Below are 16,326 nucleotides of genomic sequence, written 5' to 3' on the forward strand. Positions count from 1 at the left end.
GGTAAGATTTTTCATACGATATGTACCACAACAGTAATTACATGAGCCATGGCACAAAGACGGACTTGAATACAACTTTTGTCTTTAGGTCTCACACAATATATGTCTTCAGTATGCCAGCAAGTGCAGTGGCCACTCACTTGTTACTATGCAAGTGAATACAGCATTTACACTAATTTAAAGTGTTGTTTGTGTTTTGTTTCTGTTTGTATACAGTCCCTATTTAGAAGAAAGTGGCATTTAGGCCACTACTATTATTTTTTCATTTAGGGCTGTGGGAGCATCACATTAACCTTCTTCCTCAGCCCCCCACTGATGCATTCTGTTTTGGTCAATTAAAAATGCAGATATATTCCCCACTTTTCATTGCCTTCAAACTTGAGATTGTTTTCAGGGAGAAAAAAAAATGCATATCAGAAATTACATCTTTTTCATTTTTCTGGACAAAAGACAGTATATTCTTCAAGTAAATATCTCTTTTGTCAGAGAAACTGTTTGTGATTTTAAAAAGCAGTGATGTTTTTAACAAGTCTAGCCTCGTTTTACCAGAATTGAATACCACCATACAGAGTATGCATTTCTGAAGCATGAGGGTGTAGCAAAACAGCTTGTGATTTATACCCAAATTAAGAACAAAATAGCCTTCAGGCATAACATCATAAAATTCCTATTTGCAGCCTCTAAGGACACATCCCAGAAAGGTATGGTAATAAATATTTGTACATAAGCGCTGTCAGCTGTGGCTAGGTGAAGAAAGCTCTAATATGACAAACTAGATTAAAAAAACATCAGGAGGTCCAGAAAGAAGAATACATCAATGTCAAATTAAGATACACTCAAATATTTCTTGAAAGACAGAACCTCATTATTCTACTGATCTACAGAGCAAAGTAATGATTATAGGCAGCATTGTCTAAAGACAACAAAGAGCACTGCTATATCTCAGTAATAATTAGAGTCACACAAAATCTTCAATTTTTTTATTGTTCTCAGATGATTTATAACGTGTGAGAGAAATACATTACACATGGCAATCTAAAGTATAATGAAAATACATGGCCCAAGTTGGCTCCCATATTTAAAATTCTGATTGCAATGCTGCCCACCAACAAAATAATAGTAATTTCTGGTTGGAATTATAAAACCTAAACTATAGTACCAAGCATTGTTCACCAAATTACTCATTCTATAACCACAATTATAGCCCATTTGTTTTCTTATGCTGATAACAAAAGATACATTTTAAGATCTGTGCTGTGCTACTCTTCCTTTAATAAATAGAGTGAGCTTTTCAAAAGCTGCAAAACGTTGCAGATAAAAATCAAAACATTTCTACACTAAAAGATTCAATCAGAGTCTTACCATGAATGGTGTGATATTAAAGTTTAAAAAAAATAATCAATTTAGCGTGTATTTTTGAACATGATTTGTCACAAATAGCATTCCCAATAGATAAGAATGATTATATGGTAAAGAGCGTAATTTATATATCTCAAGCACTATGCTTTTGTCACTGACATCGTTAAGGAATTTGACACGTTTGCAGGAGAACAATATATGTCAACTGAAATATATACCAATTAGCCATAAATGGGACACTGAAATGAATGATGCATGTGCATGCTATACTTACAAGTAATAACATGTGGTTTAAAGTCGCTCGCGTTTTCAAACAAGAATTCGTTTTATGTTGTCATTTAAAAAATCTAATATTTGAAAAGGTCAGGAATAAATAGCACCATTAGCATTAAAAGCTAGCTAAAGGGAAAGTAATTTGTTGTTCATTCAACATTGCATTTTATGTAATAGCTTTGTAAAGTGTTCGGAAGGGGGGAGAGATTTTACTCTTCTAAAACAAGATGACGGCAGCTCTAGTTCATTATTAAAAAGAGATTTTTTATTATGCTATTGTCAGCTTTAATGACTTGATTCTGTTAGGTGTTTGTTAAAATTACATGGGCTGCTGAAGTGGCTATGGCAAAGGATAATGCAGAGAATATCTTGCCTGTCAAAACAATTGTGTAGGCAAGAATCTGCTTATACTACGGTAAAGGAACAAAAGACAAAGGAGAAACTCTTTTGCAGTGTTAGGAAGTTAATAACCCTGTTGAGGATTCCTCGGCAGGAGGTACTGAGATCAGAAAGCCAAATTCTAGAAGAGTAAAATGGTTATGGCAAAGGAAGTAGGGTGCATAGAAGCCTTGCATCAGATGCCAGTTCTGGTGTCTGTGGCTATGTGTGCTCTGGGCAAAGCCCACATCTGTTCACCTCCCCAGAGCAGGAGAGTGCACTTTCTTGGACTGGTTAATGAGTGATTTGTGAAAGCGCAGAGCCCTGTGGCTGGATCCTCTGCCTCCTGCAAACCTAGAGTCAAGAAGGTGTGGAGAGCTGAGAAAGGCTGTGCTGGAGGAACTGAAAACTGGGCTCATTGACACCCCAGAGCAGACAAATTATTTATATCATTGAACTGATTGTGACTTACACCATTATTCTACTACTGTAAGGCTGACTAGGGAGGAGAATACTGGAGGCAAAATAGATGTTAGCCTATACCTCTTATGGAAAGCTAGGCTGGGGAGAAGCCACACAAAGCACTTCTCTCTCCTGTGTGCTTGCTGCTGCCAGGAGGAGCTGCAGAGGGGGGGGAAGCAGTCTAACAAGTAGAAGACACGAGTAGCATCGTCAGGGTGAGAATCATCTGCTTATTATTGCTCTTGAGAGAACTTGAATGAGAAATTGCTTAGCGTATTAATTCCCCACACATCTATGTCAGCCTAGCAAGGGGAGTCTTCTTTACTGGTTCATATATTTATCTCCTACCATCCTCCATAAAGTAAGGTTGCAGAGATTAATGTTACTCGAGTGATTCTCGAGGTAAAATTTGTTTTGTGCTGTGGTCCCGAAGTAGCACAGCTGAATATTGCCTTTTAATCTGAGCAAGTAGCACAAGTGCAAGTTATGTTTTTTAAACATGAAAGTAAGCCTGTGAATCTCCAATGACAACTGGAAATGCTGAGGGATATTCTTTTTAGTTGAGTGAAACCAAGGAATGGTGTGTTTCTGACCTAAGGAATTTATTCCAGCTCAGGACAAGATTAAGGTAGAGATTATGCAGAAAGGGAGGAGGAGCAGAGGACCTCAGCCCTGGCAAACCTCAAGAGAAAATCCTTAAAAGAAAGCATCCCAAGGAGTGGTGAGTCTCCAGGTCCCAGCAGTTCTGTGTTGTCCATTGAGGATGGAGTCCCTGCAGCAGGCTGAGGGGACCAGAGACAGGAATACTTCGGGACATTTGAAATGTTATGTGCAGATTTCTCAGACTAATTCTGTTTGGATCCTGTTGTTCAAGCTTAGTTCTGCTTTAGTTCGAACAGTTCTACATCACATTCACAATTCCACCTCTCAGTGGTAATTAAAAATTTTCTGCTGTAGTTTTGTACACTGCTTACCCTTCTTTCTCTGCTCTTGTCTATATTTCACACTAATTCAGGCTTAGCCTTCATTTTGGATAAGAACATCAGCTTCCTTAATCTTCTCATCTCTTTCTTCTCACCAGCATGTCTGCTTTCTCTTGGCACTGCCCAGAAGCAATGTACCTGATTCTGTTGCCTGCCCCCTGTCTTCTCTGTGTTGGGGAATCATCTTGAAATCAGTCATCTTGAAACACATTGAAATCAGGGGATTTTTTCAATGGGCATTGGCTTGTTTACTCCTAAAGCTGATCTAAGAATTCTGTATTTTGCAGGCTTGTCTATAGAGAGATATCTACAGACACAAAACAACAACCAACCCACAGAACAAAACCCATACCACCCCCAAAGAAATAAAAACCCTCACATATTAAGATTTCCTGAATAATTATTATTTATTTTAATTAATTGGTAGCATGCTAGAGCAAGGAAGGTTTCTTTTCGCATGTCTGCATCTGAAAGGTACAGATTATTAATCAGCATGTAAAGCTTCCATTATTGTAGGTGTAAAGACTGCAGACTCCAGTCTTTCATGCTTGAGTAGCATTTGTTGGCAGCAAGGCTTTGAGCATCCATATGTGTTGTTAGCAAGCAGTAAGGGTTTGCAGAACGTCCTCCCTCACTGTCTCAGAACCACAGAAATTGAATCTGAAGAAAACAAAAACATATGAATATCTTGAGTTCTTGAGATTTACTGAGATGTTACAAGTGGATTTTTTTTGCTGTCTCAACTGTATTTGTCATTTGACACAACCATGCTCCCTCAGAAGAACAGACAGTACTGTCTTTTAAGTGATTACAATTGTATATAAGCCTAAAATACATGCCGTACCTCCTCTTCTATACACTTAGTCCTGGGGTAGATCAAATGACATACATGATCCAGCAAACGAGGGGTTTTATTTTAAAATGCCCAAGCACACAACTAACATTGGATCACTAAAATATACTTCTGTAATCTGAGCATTCAAGTCCAGTTCCACAGAGTCTACAGAAGTGTGTTTTAGCAAGCTCAGACAGAGATAGCCATTTCTTGCTGACAGCAGGTAAGAACTTGGCGAGAATTATGCTGATAATCCAAGCCAGTGCTAATCTTTCAAACCCAAAAGGTTTTATGGGAAATTAGCCCTTCTGAAGACTGGAAATATTTTAAGTTTTTCTTCAAAGTTATTTAAGGTAGAGAGTTGAAATAGGAGCGAATGGAATTGTGAATGAGCAGTATCTCAAAAGGAAGGAAAACTGTTCTTTAGAGTCTTTTCCTTCTAATGCTTTAAGCACCTTTTCTTGTGCAAATGCATTTGCCCCTCATGTAATCTTGTCATTTGCCCTCACTGTAACTCTTGGGATTTTCACACTGGATGTACTTACACTTCTCCCGTTTCTCCAGATTGCACTGTGACAGTTGCAGCTCCCAGTTTAGGCAGAGTTGGATTTATCCAGTTGTTGTTCCAAAGAAATTTAACCTTTGTAATTGTACCAATTTTGAGTTCTGCATCAACATAGGCTGTGTAAGTGTTGCCTGGTTTGAGTTTTCCACTGTGAAAATAACATATTATGTATGTGAGGCTTGCTGGCATTTAATAATTACTAGTTTCATCAACTGTTTTTCTGTGGTAGCAAGGTCAATAGGAAGTTGGTAGTAAGGCATTGTTTAGCTTATATTATGGTAATAACATTATTCTCCATATTCCAATGAAATCCATTCAATAAAAAAAACTGTTTGTCAGAAAAAAAAAGGCAGACAGCCTTGATGTGCTGCAGTCAGTTTACTGTGAAGATGCACTTACAGGACAATCCCTATGAGAAGGTAGAGCTGCTTTTTGTTGCTTGTGTGGGTAGGGTTCATACCACGTTTTGCAAATATATCAATTTACATTATACGAGTTTTCATTTGTCTTACACAGATTTTGTGTTTGGGTGACCAAAAGGATTACCCACCAGCTGCTGCCTGGTTCTCTACCACACGTTCTCAGACTTACAGCCCTGTGACTGAGTCAAACATGTATGGTCTCCTGAGTCACCATGGTTCATAATCTGGCCACTCATTTCCTGTCACAGCAAGCAGTTCGAGATGAGCACCAAATTCTAACATTTTAAAATTCAAATGTTTTAAAATTCTGCATTCTTTTCCCTTGAGAAATACATCAGACTGACTGAACTGACTCTGCATTTACATCCTTATCAAGAAACTGTAACTGAGGGTAAAATTTATTCTGAAAAAAGAGACCAAGTTGAAAAGAACTTCATATTTCTAGTAACATTAAGCATTCTAGAAGAAAAGCTTATTTTCCATTGAATATTGAACTTACTCTACAATGTGATGCTGCCTTGTGTTCCCATTATTGCCATACAGGGCAATATTTACATATCCTGTTACATCAGAACTTCCAGAGAGCTTCACAGATACTTTGTACCTCCAAACTGTACAGAAAAAAATACAGTAAGTTGGATTACACCTGGAGAGAAACTGTCTCAGAATATCAAAAATATCAAGTCAGATTACATATATATATTTTCTCTATACCATAGCTAAAAGCAAAAGAAATTATCAGTGCCTTGTTCTTTCAGCTCAAGGCTACATCCCAGGCTGCCTGGACTGGACAGAGTTAACATAATGCTGTCACACATTGTGCTCACAGTTTTTCATTGAGTTATAACCGTTCAATACACCAGTGAGTCAGATACGTCATTATTATGTCTTACAGTGATCAACAAAGAAACAAACAAAAACATTAGCCTGTAATGTGGTAAATAAGCATAGGCTTGAGAATTTGACCCCACATGTTTTTACATACAGTGAAGCTGAAAAGAAGGAAGTGTTGGGAATGAACGCTGACCCGTACTGTAAAATAAGCAGGGAGTTTGGAACTAGGTGATCTTTGAGGTTGCTCCCAGCCCAAGCCACTCTGTGTTTCTATGGCCTTTGACAAATGGAGTTCTGACTGTCTCCATAGTTGGAGTTTTCACATCTTCTCCAGGCCTCTCTTTCTGCCTTAAACGCTGTCACAGTCACAGATACTTTAAAAATATTTAATATTTCTGTGACATCTGTGCCTTGCCTATCATCCTTCCTCCATGTACCTTGTAGAGTAGCCCACTGAACATCTCATTGATTTCCACTTGGCTCTACAGTCTGACATCTTTCAGACCGACTGGTGGGCACAAATCAGCATTAGTTTTGGAGCAGAAGAGAAAAAGGCTGAAAGGGCTGAAGAACTATTTGCGCTGCTCTGAGGTCTTTTCATTTCTTAAAATTAACAGTGAAGTGGGGGTGCAGGGGGAAGCATTTTTACAAGGAGCAGGTGTAGCAATGGAAACAAATCAAAACTCACGAGGAAAATCCCTGTTATCTGCAGTATTCAGGTAAAGTTTCACAAAAGAATCTGAAGTTTTCCCTTTGAATTTATCTGCATAGTGACCCATGTTTGGACATCCACCACTTGGGCATGGGAAACAGCCGTCCTAGTGAAAAGAAATATATCCATTAATAAATTCATCCAGACAGCTTAGAAAAATTATTAGTGATAACACTTACTTTTAACTATCTATGAATCACAGCAACAGCGAGTTTTGGGGAACCATTTATGTGACTAGAGAAAGACTGTATAAACCAGTCAGATTTCTGAAAGGCTGTGGTTTGTTAAGACTTCATGTTTTTTTCTCATGCCGTCTACCTCACTCCAGCTGCACAAGTGACATACTTGAGTAGTCCTAAATGGGAACGGGGAGAAGGAAGAGCATCTGTCTTTCTCAGCAGCAGATAAGAAAGAGCGATGTCTCTTTTTACTTCCAGACTGATTCAAGAAAGGCTTTGTACTGGAAATAAAGCTGTTTTTTTTTCCTGAAAGCAGCTTTGAATCCTGGTGACAGAAACAGGTTCCCTTCTCCCAGAGAGATCTGAAAAGCCTCTATTGCTTACTCAGAACGTATAGACATCAATTTTATTCCCTTCAAATCTGCTGCTTGCTCTGTTCCCTTCTTTCTGAGCTGCATGTGGGATATGATAAGCCTATTGCCTCACTGCTACACTTCAGTAGTTCAAAATTGGTCTCCCGTTCTGAGACAAGGAAGGGTTCCCTGCTCTTGATCCATAACTATTGTGTTTTCTCCCTGTAGCTGTCTTAAGTCATCAAAGTACTTTGACACCATGGTGACACCATGGACTGACCACATCAGGGCCATTACATATTATTATAATTCTTGTCATTTTGAGAAGAATATACGTAAACTATCTTTGAAAGCTTACCTACTATAGTATGAGATCCCTTTTGCTGCTGTTTGACAAATAGACCTGGTGATGCCTGGGGCAGGCTCTCCTCCCTACCTGATCCCTGTTTGATAAACCAGAGTAGGTCTGGGGGAGCCACACCAGCTCCAGTAGCACCTTGGGGCAGCAGCAATGTACCAGGGCTATCCCTGGTTTGTTGTTACCTTTTCCTACTTTAGCTTATGCCACCTAAGACACTGTAAGATGTCTGTTATTTATTTTACATGTGCACCCATTGCGTGCAAGATAATGTCAATAGAGTTTCAGATGTATTAATAATTGCACTTCTTTTGAATGGGCCCATAGTGAAGCATTGAAAAATACTTACTTTAAAAGCATCATATGAACCACAAGCATAGCCCAGAAATCCATCAGGGTAGAGAATACTGTCAGAGTAGTACTTGTAGCTACGCAGGTGATTGCAGGCCACAAAGTCTCGAGTTCCTGTGAAAAGATGCTCTCAGTTTAGTTCTTCATTTCTGCTGAAAGATCTCCGTGTTGTGCTTGCTGTGCTACTGGAATGGGCCATTCCTCATCACTACTCTTGAAGCCGTGAACTTGAGGTGTGAACCTTGCTGCTGCAATGAGTTGATGTTCTGAGGAATGTCGTTGACCCAACAGGTACAAGATGTGAACCTGAAATGCTTTGCAAGGTCTGACTGTGCAGCCTAGTTCCTCTCCCCCCTCCCAGGCTCTCATTGAAGGAAGCTGACCGAGTTTCACAATAGAAACTAGAGCTGCACAGAGCAGGTCTTTTGTAGGCAATGCTGTATTACCATAACAAAAGAAAACCAAATACCAAGTATCTAACAATGAACTTCCTAGGGCAGTGCTGATTACTCCAGCTGAGGACTTCAAAACAAAATTATTGTTATTTGGAGGTGTTTAAAGAAGAGAAACTTAAAAAAGTGAACTTACTATTTTCCTTTCTTTTGTTGTTGTTTTGTCTTTGTTTTTCCTGAATTTAGGTTAAAAAGAAGATATACAGCGCTGTTATTTCTTTGTGCTTTAATTCACCATTATTGATAACAAGCTTACTCTTTGGAGGGGAGAACAACAACAACAACAAAAAAGCTTCCAGCTGCTTTGAATAAAACCTAGAGAAAAAGGCCAGGTATTGCAAATAAATTGATAGGTTTCTAGAATTTAACACGCTTGCAGCAATATAGCACAGAGCTGGGATCATACACTGAACAGGCTCTAGAGGTGATTTTTTTTTTCTTTTTTCTTTCTAAATGTTACGTGCAGTTTAAATTTATAATATCAATTACTCTTTTTATATAGTTTTTTTTTTAATTAAATCTGTAGAAAACTACAAATAAAAGTGCATTTGAGCAGCCACCTGCTGGTCTTTCTTTAGATAACTGAAAATAGACACAATGACATTGCTTCAGTGCCACCCAGATTTGTAATAGCTAATTTAAAAAAAAAAAAAGTGAATTAAATGTATTGTTCTACACTGAAGAACTGCAGCTGAAGATCCCAACCCAGAAGTGGGAGTCTTATTGCCCCTCTTTACCAACAAAGATGTATGTGTTGTTATAGACCCTTAACAATTTTTAGCAAGGTTTAAGTAGTGTTTGTTTCTGCTTCTAGATACTTTAAAGGAGGTTTCCAGATCAAACTCCTTGTTTGTCTTTTGACCTATTGTTGAGGAAAGTGGTATGTCTGAACACACTATTTCACTGCACTGAGTAGCTGCCGTTAATGGTGCACACACCAAAAGCTAATGCCATACACCTGTAGGAAGGAACATCAAGTCGTTACATTTTGAAGCTGACCTTCCTCTGAATTTGTAATGTAATCAACATCCTTACCTTCCCAGATGCCGTCGAGATCTACAATCTGTGAAATTGGGTTCTTATCACATCCTGGCATTTCCACTCCTCCGTTTGGATAGAAGTCAAGATGCCCTATTGCTGGGGCCATTCCAAAACCTGGAGCATTTAAAGCTGGGGTAAGTACATTTAAAATTTATTTTGTCTCATGCATTTCTCATACAATTCTTCAAACTGTTGGCTTAAAGTTTATCTGTGATGTTTTAAGACTTCTCAGTCACCATAATGTTGACTTTTTCTGTCTGTACGCCGACCAATGCACCAGGGTCTTGATTAGGACACTGAAGTGCACAGATGATGAGGTCCTAATATGTTAAACCTGAATGCTCACCTAAGTAGGGGATTGTGGGAGCTGTATCCGTGTGGATAACATCAACAAACTCTGCATCAGTTTTATCCAGCCTGACTTCAATTGGAGTGTCTTGGAAATAAGGTTGGGCAGGGTCCAGTCCTGAAAGAAAAAATGTTTGTGTCATGTACAGAAGTCTAGATGTGTTATATAAAAAAACAGTAAGATTGTTTACAGTTAATGCTGCATATAGAACTGCCTATGGCTCCTGATGTGTAAGTGGCTTAAAATGATGGTATGCATGCTCACTTACCTGATGTATTGGGGTTGAACCTTGGGTCGGAGAAGAGGTTACCTGTGAGAAACCTATTGAATTCTATTGATTTGTTTCATTAATGAGTCTCATGGATTCTGGTCATTATTTTAAAGGAAGCTATGTTGCTCAAATTGAAGGTTTGGTATCTGTGTCCCACGTTGCTCATCTACATGGTTACTCGAGTACTTTGTCTAAGTGCACTGGAATAGGAATTGATGCTGAGAGCACCTCCGTGTGCTTGGAACTGCAGAAAGTATTCTTACTTCAGGCTGCGGTCAGATTTTGAAAAAGCATCTAGTTTTAAAGTCATATTTTTGCTTTTGGCTCTAGCAAGAAAATAACATTCATTTGCTTTCCAAATTGCTGTAGTAATTTTAGAAGCCTGTAAAATCTTGCATATTACACAACTTTTATAATCCTCTACGTTCATTTTTGGTTTCTGCTTGGGAAGCAGCTTTGGTTTTGCTTTTAGACTGAATTTTGTAGACTATTAGTCTAAAGTTCACCAAGCCTGAAATCCCTGAGGAAACAAAAGATAAGGGCTGCATAAACAGCTCATCCAATACAATCCTATGGAAAAGGTAAATCTTGATGTCATGCTTGGTAAGGCAAGAAAATAGTTACCCATCACTGCCAGCCAAATATTTAGAGTTCAGTGGGTCTCTATACACATGGAGCCATTCCACACTGCATTTCCAAGAGGGGCATTTTTTGTTAGGAAATTCAACATCTAAAGCTGCCCTGCCTGTAGAGAAGTCCTTAAATACAGAAGCACACTCAGAACAACTTAAAAGAGGACCTGCAAGCAGTGGTTGTGATGTTAGGTGTCAGATGTGCTGCTATATTAGACCAAATGAAATGCAATAGAAGGTGAAAATGGGAGGAGAGTGAACCCTTCCTTGTCCTGGAAGCCTCTCTTGGCCTGCTTTATTGTAGGAGTGCTGGAGAACTTATTTTAACATAACACCCAACAACCATAGCTACTTCTGGTTGTGCATTCATTATTTTGAGCTCGTTTATAGCAATGACAATGGAATGCTGCTGCCTTACAGCCTTGCTCCTGTGCTGTTCATTAAGCAGTGGTGTCTTTAGTATGAGCTGGGACTGAGATCCCTCCCTTACCAGTTATCCTTCCAATCCCTGGCCTCCTCTTGCCAGCCTCTCCTGCCACGTGTGCGCCAAGGCTGTGGCCTATGATGTGGACATTAGCTGGAGAGTATGAATATTGGTCCTGAGAAAACAGATATTTGGAAAATAGTTTAGTACTTCAGTTTTCGTCAGCAGAGAGAACTGAAAATGGGCTGAAAACCAAATCTTAATTTGACTACAGCCTAATCCTGTAAAGGGTGCTATAGGATTTTGGCACATTTTTGCCAGTTTAGGTGCTTAAATCCAAAATACAGATTTTTTTCTAAGCTTCTTATTCATCTGCTGCCCTCATTTGGATGCTCTTACAACTCTAGACAGCTCTATCATCAAGTCCTGAGAGGCTCAACATCCTTTTTACATCCTAGACCCATGAAGGGTAATTTAGAATTCTCATACAAGGAGTATGTGTCAAAAGCACTTGGATTAAAAGGCCTCAAACCAATCGCTGCTTCCCATGTAAAGTTGGCTGAGAAGGGGGGCATGTGGCACCTCCTGTGCAGTCAGTCACTGCATGATGGCTTTAGCTGGAGGCAGCTGGGAGGGTCTCAGTTGGCCCTGGGTACTCCTGCTCACCTGAGAGCAGTTGTTCTGCAGTAACTTTTGATCACAAGTTGTTTTTCAGTCACGTTTAAGAGCTGTTATTTAGATTTTTCTCTCCATGAAAAGGCCATTTACCCCTTATTATTTCTGTATATTTAAAACTACACAGCTCTTTACACCTGTTAACATCCACAGAAATAACAGTTCATCTGTGTTGGAGAACTTTAGACCTCTAAGCTGACTAACCCTTCTGTCATCATATAGTTCTCAGACTCAAAAATAAGTTGTTTTCTCCAGCAGAACTTCCAAAATAATCACTGAGAAGAAGAAAATGATTTTGCTGGTCACATTCACATCCACGAAGGTTTCCAAATCAGCTTTAAGTATGAAATTATATGATCAGGGGATTCTTACCATGAGCACATTGACAAAATATGCAATTTCAGCACCTACAACGCGGACGTTGTTTGAAGCCTGAGTGTACTGACATCTTGAACCTGTTTTCCAGCTTACACAGATACAGTTCACATCTTCCACTGAAAGCAACCTCTGTTTGGTAAAACAAATTAAAAACAAACAAACAAAAGTAGTCCCACAGGAGTCCAATCTGAAGTGGATTCATAGTGCTTAATAAAGCCAAATTAATAAATGCTGCGTTAATATATATGGAATTTTTTAAGAATCCAAGTCTTAGTAAATTAATAGAAGATCAAACTGTTTCTGATACTTATAACAAATTACTAGCTAAACAAGCCCAACAGTCAATCCTAGGTGACCTTAATGTGACAATCAACATAGATATTTTCCATCAAGAAACTGTCAAATGAATTTAATTTCTTTTGAGCTACTAACAAAGAGAAGCAGGCAATAAGGATGCAATAAATATGTGAAATCCTTGATTTTAGTGTAATTTAACTATATTCCTTATAATGTTCATGTCAGGAAAATAGGAATGTATAACTTAAAGAGAACTGGAGTTGTGTTAATACTCAATTAAGACATTGTCTGAGTAGTGTCATATGTCACGAACTGCTGTTTTGCTTTGTGTGCTGTATGCTTAGTAGCTTTATCAGCTGCAATAATTACCTTATTTCTAACCTTGTGGGACCACAGATTTGAATTGTAACTCTGTTTTGAGGCAGGATTGAGAAGCATCATGAGAAACTGTAGTCAGTGCAAAAGTTGATAGAGTGCAGAGAGCTCCAGGTTTTGAGCTGTTTTCAGCAAGAAAAAGACACTCACTGGGCCAAATCCTGCTGTCTCTCACTTCACTCACGTGAAGAATTTCATGAATTTTACCTACAAATTTTCCTCAAGTGTTTGAGCTACATATTCAAGTTGCTTACAATTTGGAAGTATATCCCCTATTTTCCCTTTCTTACCACTACAAGTAGTATGAAAGACATTGATCAGAAATAGAGAAAGCAAACAATGTGTAGCAATATACTTATAAATGCCAACAGAGGAACTTCCCAGGGACAGGATTTTGCCTGGTACGTACCGCACACATATCTGAGAGCCAGTTTTCTTCTCCATGATCTATATATCCGTGAACAATGAATCTTGTCTTCCTGTATGTTCTGAAGTTTGAGCTCCCAATTGATCCGGAATTAACTGCAGATATCTCCTGTTGTAGATAGAAAAGAGTTCTAAAATGTTACTGTAAAGAGTGCATCAAAATTGTGAAGAGCTGAACTGTGTTCATTTGTATAGACATTTAGAAGTATTGTGAAGTAACTTACCAATATTTAAACCACATCAGTTCTTACCTGATAGTAATTACTATTGTCTCTTGTGTACAGGAGGAACTGGGTGCCTATTTTTTCTGGGCTCCAGGGTAGCTTATAAATTGGTCTCTCTATAGTTCCAGACCATGGTACATCATCTGAGAAACATCCCAGCCTGTCATAGCAAACTTCAGCACCTGTAGCACACAGATCAGACCAAGAATACGTGAATGAGCAAAGAGCAGACTAGTGGTCATAACACATAGATTTTTTTCTCTAGAGGTCTCTCTTGGCCTGTTGAAAATCCTACAGTTTAAATAGTGCAAAGTCCAGCAGTTGCCTTGTCTCAGCTCTCAAAGTCTACACTTTTCCCCAAGGAAAGAAGCCACCCCATTGTTCACCCATTCTGGGTAGCACAGAAAAATGCCTCACAAGGTTGAGCATCACAGTTTATGAACAATAACCCCACATTCTTACCTCTGGCTGTGCAGAGAAGAAATAGTGCGAATATCCCAATTCCAAGCATCTGAAACAGCAGAAAAAAGCAGCAGCTAAGATTGCAAACCTGCTAAATTAGCAAGCCCGACCTGGCTACAGTTCCTCTTTAAGCTATTCACTTGTCAAGACAAAGAAATCTCCACCAAATCTGAACTACTTACTGTGCAGCCTAGAATGTCCGTTCACTAATGGGCAAACTTCACACGTACTTTATACTCTGCTGTATCCTTGGAAGTGTTCCTAGAAAGATAGTAAAATTTGTTTATTTCAGATTATAGTTTATATCTAAGCTGGAAAATGTCTTTAGTGGCTTATACATCTGCAAAGTCCAAAGTTGATGGATGTAGATTTATTGAATTGATGTGCTGGAACTCAGAATGGGATTGTGGCTCCAGATGTAGGGCAATTCCCAAGCAGTAACTTACGTTGGGAAGAACTGGATTCTCAGAATGGGAAGGCTTTTGTTTTTAGTGTTGTGTAATTGGGTTATGGGGATCTACTAGGTGATTAGCTTTTAAGTCTGCTTCTTTAACCTCTATCACGTGACTGTGTGTGGAATGCTCCTGTCCTTCTGGGTCTTTTGTGCCCACTTGCTGATATCAGCTGGTCAGAGAAGCCTTGTTCCATCAGGAATATTTGTCTATAGGTCTCCTAATGAAAGAATCTGATCTCCTGGTGTCTGTTTCCATGCTGAAGTTCTGTGATGTAGAAGGATGGGTGTCAGCCCCTTTAACTCCCTCATATACTCCCTTTATAACCCCAATTTTGATAAAATGTCTGTCTAAGCAATGAAGTTCCAGCAATGATGCTGCAAATATATACCAATAACACACAAAGTTTACCCAGACATTGGGACGTGGCTGCTTTGTGTTTGTAGCAGTGTTACAGAACTTAGGAGGTCAGTTTCCTAAAGACATCAACTAAAGGATGAAAAACAGCCTGAGCAGATGTGCAGACCTGGGTCTGGGAACCCCTTAGGCTTGTTCATTCATAGGAAAAGGGAATAAGTGGACAAAAATAAACGACAACAAAAAAAAAAGCCCAGAGAAACTTTTCAGCTAGGTTGTGTCAAAGTGTCCTTTTTTTTTTTTCTTTTACCATGTATCTTTCTAGAGCAGATACTCTCTAACCTTTGTCTCAGGGAAAGACCAACTGGGTACCAGCTGTGCGCATGTGTATCACTATATTGTCCACCCTGGTGGAAGGCCTGTCCCTGGAGATAAACGAGGGCAGGGGTCAGGCTGGATGGGGCTCTAAGCACCTGATTGAGCTATGGCTGTTCCTGCTCATTGCAGGGCAGCTGGACTTCCAACTCAAACAATTCCGTGGTTCTGTTTGTCTTTAGATTATTTTTTTTTCCAAAACATTACTTTTGATACTAAGATATATCTGTGTTTAATATTTGATTGAAGAAGCAATTTATTTTTAAGTGTGTTCCTATCAGTGATGCAGAAGTGTCATCAAATGTCCTGCTAAAACAAAATAATTGTTCAAACTAAGAGTCTTTTCCATTAGCTCTTACATTAAATTGAAAAAAATTATGTTGTTATTTGTGTTTTATACTAAGTAGTTAGTTTCTCTGATACAATGTGGTGGAAAAAATGGGACAAACTGAAGAACTAGTCAAATCTGTATCTCGTGGCCCAGCCACTGCTCTCTAGTAGCTGCTTTGGCATTTGGGGCCTCTCAGTTTATGGGCTGTTGGGAGAAGGATGGCTTTTGAGAGAGCAAGTGGCAAATAAAGACCCAGCTATGTTTTAGTGTGGAAGACGCTGGTTACTAAAATAAGAAGTGGGTCTGAAGCAGATCCATGAGAGAAATGGATTTCACATGCTGCAGGAAGGCCACAGCTTGCTTCTGGAATGTGGTCTGGGTCTTCCTGGCATTGTTCATGCTTCCTTTGCCACCTGCAAGGCCTGAGGGACTTGTAGCACTGATGGCTGCAGATCTGTCTCAGCTAACATCAGTCCTGTGTTTAACTGTACTTTAATTTTGTTTGGTTAGTTTTTAGGCAAGAATACTATGCTGAGCGTTGTTGGGTTGTGTTTGGCTTTTGTTTTTGTTTTGTGTTGGTTTTTTTTTTTTTTGTGAACTTTTCATTCAAATATTTATACTCCTTGCACACGTTCACAATATTGTATTTCTATTGACATTTAATGGAAGTCTATCTAGCTTGTGCATCACTTCTCTAACATGGGGAAATGGGAGGGAATAAAAGATTAACTCTTTTTCTTC

General features: G+C 39.0%; 1 protein-coding gene across 1 annotated transcript; it reads right to left on the reverse strand.

Annotated features, from left to right (window-relative positions):
* Positions 1-3,837: 3,837 nt before the first annotated feature.
* Positions 3,838-14,294, reverse strand: LOC136055205 (pancreatic triacylglycerol lipase-like). The gene is made up of 13 exons (XM_065746914.1): positions 14,253-14,294; positions 14,071-14,119; positions 13,636-13,790; positions 13,368-13,493; positions 12,281-12,415; positions 11,300-11,408; positions 9,904-10,023; positions 9,552-9,671; positions 8,063-8,178; positions 6,800-6,929; positions 5,777-5,888; positions 4,836-5,003; positions 3,838-4,115 (listed from the first exon to the last, which is right to left on the reverse strand). The coding sequence occupies exons 2-13, from the start codon at positions 14,117-14,119 to the stop codon at positions 4,052-4,054; spliced, it is 1,404 nt and encodes a 467-aa protein (XP_065602986.1). The 5' UTR covers positions 14,253-14,294; the 3' UTR covers positions 3,838-4,051.
* Between the last annotated feature and the right edge of the window lie 2,032 nt (positions 14,295-16,326).

The sequence above is a fragment of the Cyrtonyx montezumae genome, unplaced genomic scaffold (genome assembly GCF_038088225.1).
Source record: "Cyrtonyx montezumae isolate F1298 unplaced genomic scaffold, pur_monq_1.0 scaffold_4, whole genome shotgun sequence".
Taxonomy (NCBI): domain Eukaryota; kingdom Metazoa; phylum Chordata; class Aves; order Galliformes; family Odontophoridae; genus Cyrtonyx; species Cyrtonyx montezumae.

Coding starts and splice junctions, on each gene's coding strand:
- LOC136055205 (XM_065746914.1), bottom strand. CDS start 14,119: ATGCTTGGAATTGGGATATTCGCACTATTTCTTCTCTGCACAGCCAGA. Junction 11,409..12,280: donor ATTTTGTCAATGTGCTCATG/GTAAGAATCCCC, acceptor CTGTTTTCTCAG/GACCAATATTCATACTCTCC. Junction 5,004..5,776: donor AGGCAGCATCACATTGTAGA/GTAAGTTCAATA, acceptor TTATTTTCACAG/TGGAAAACTCAAACCAGGCA.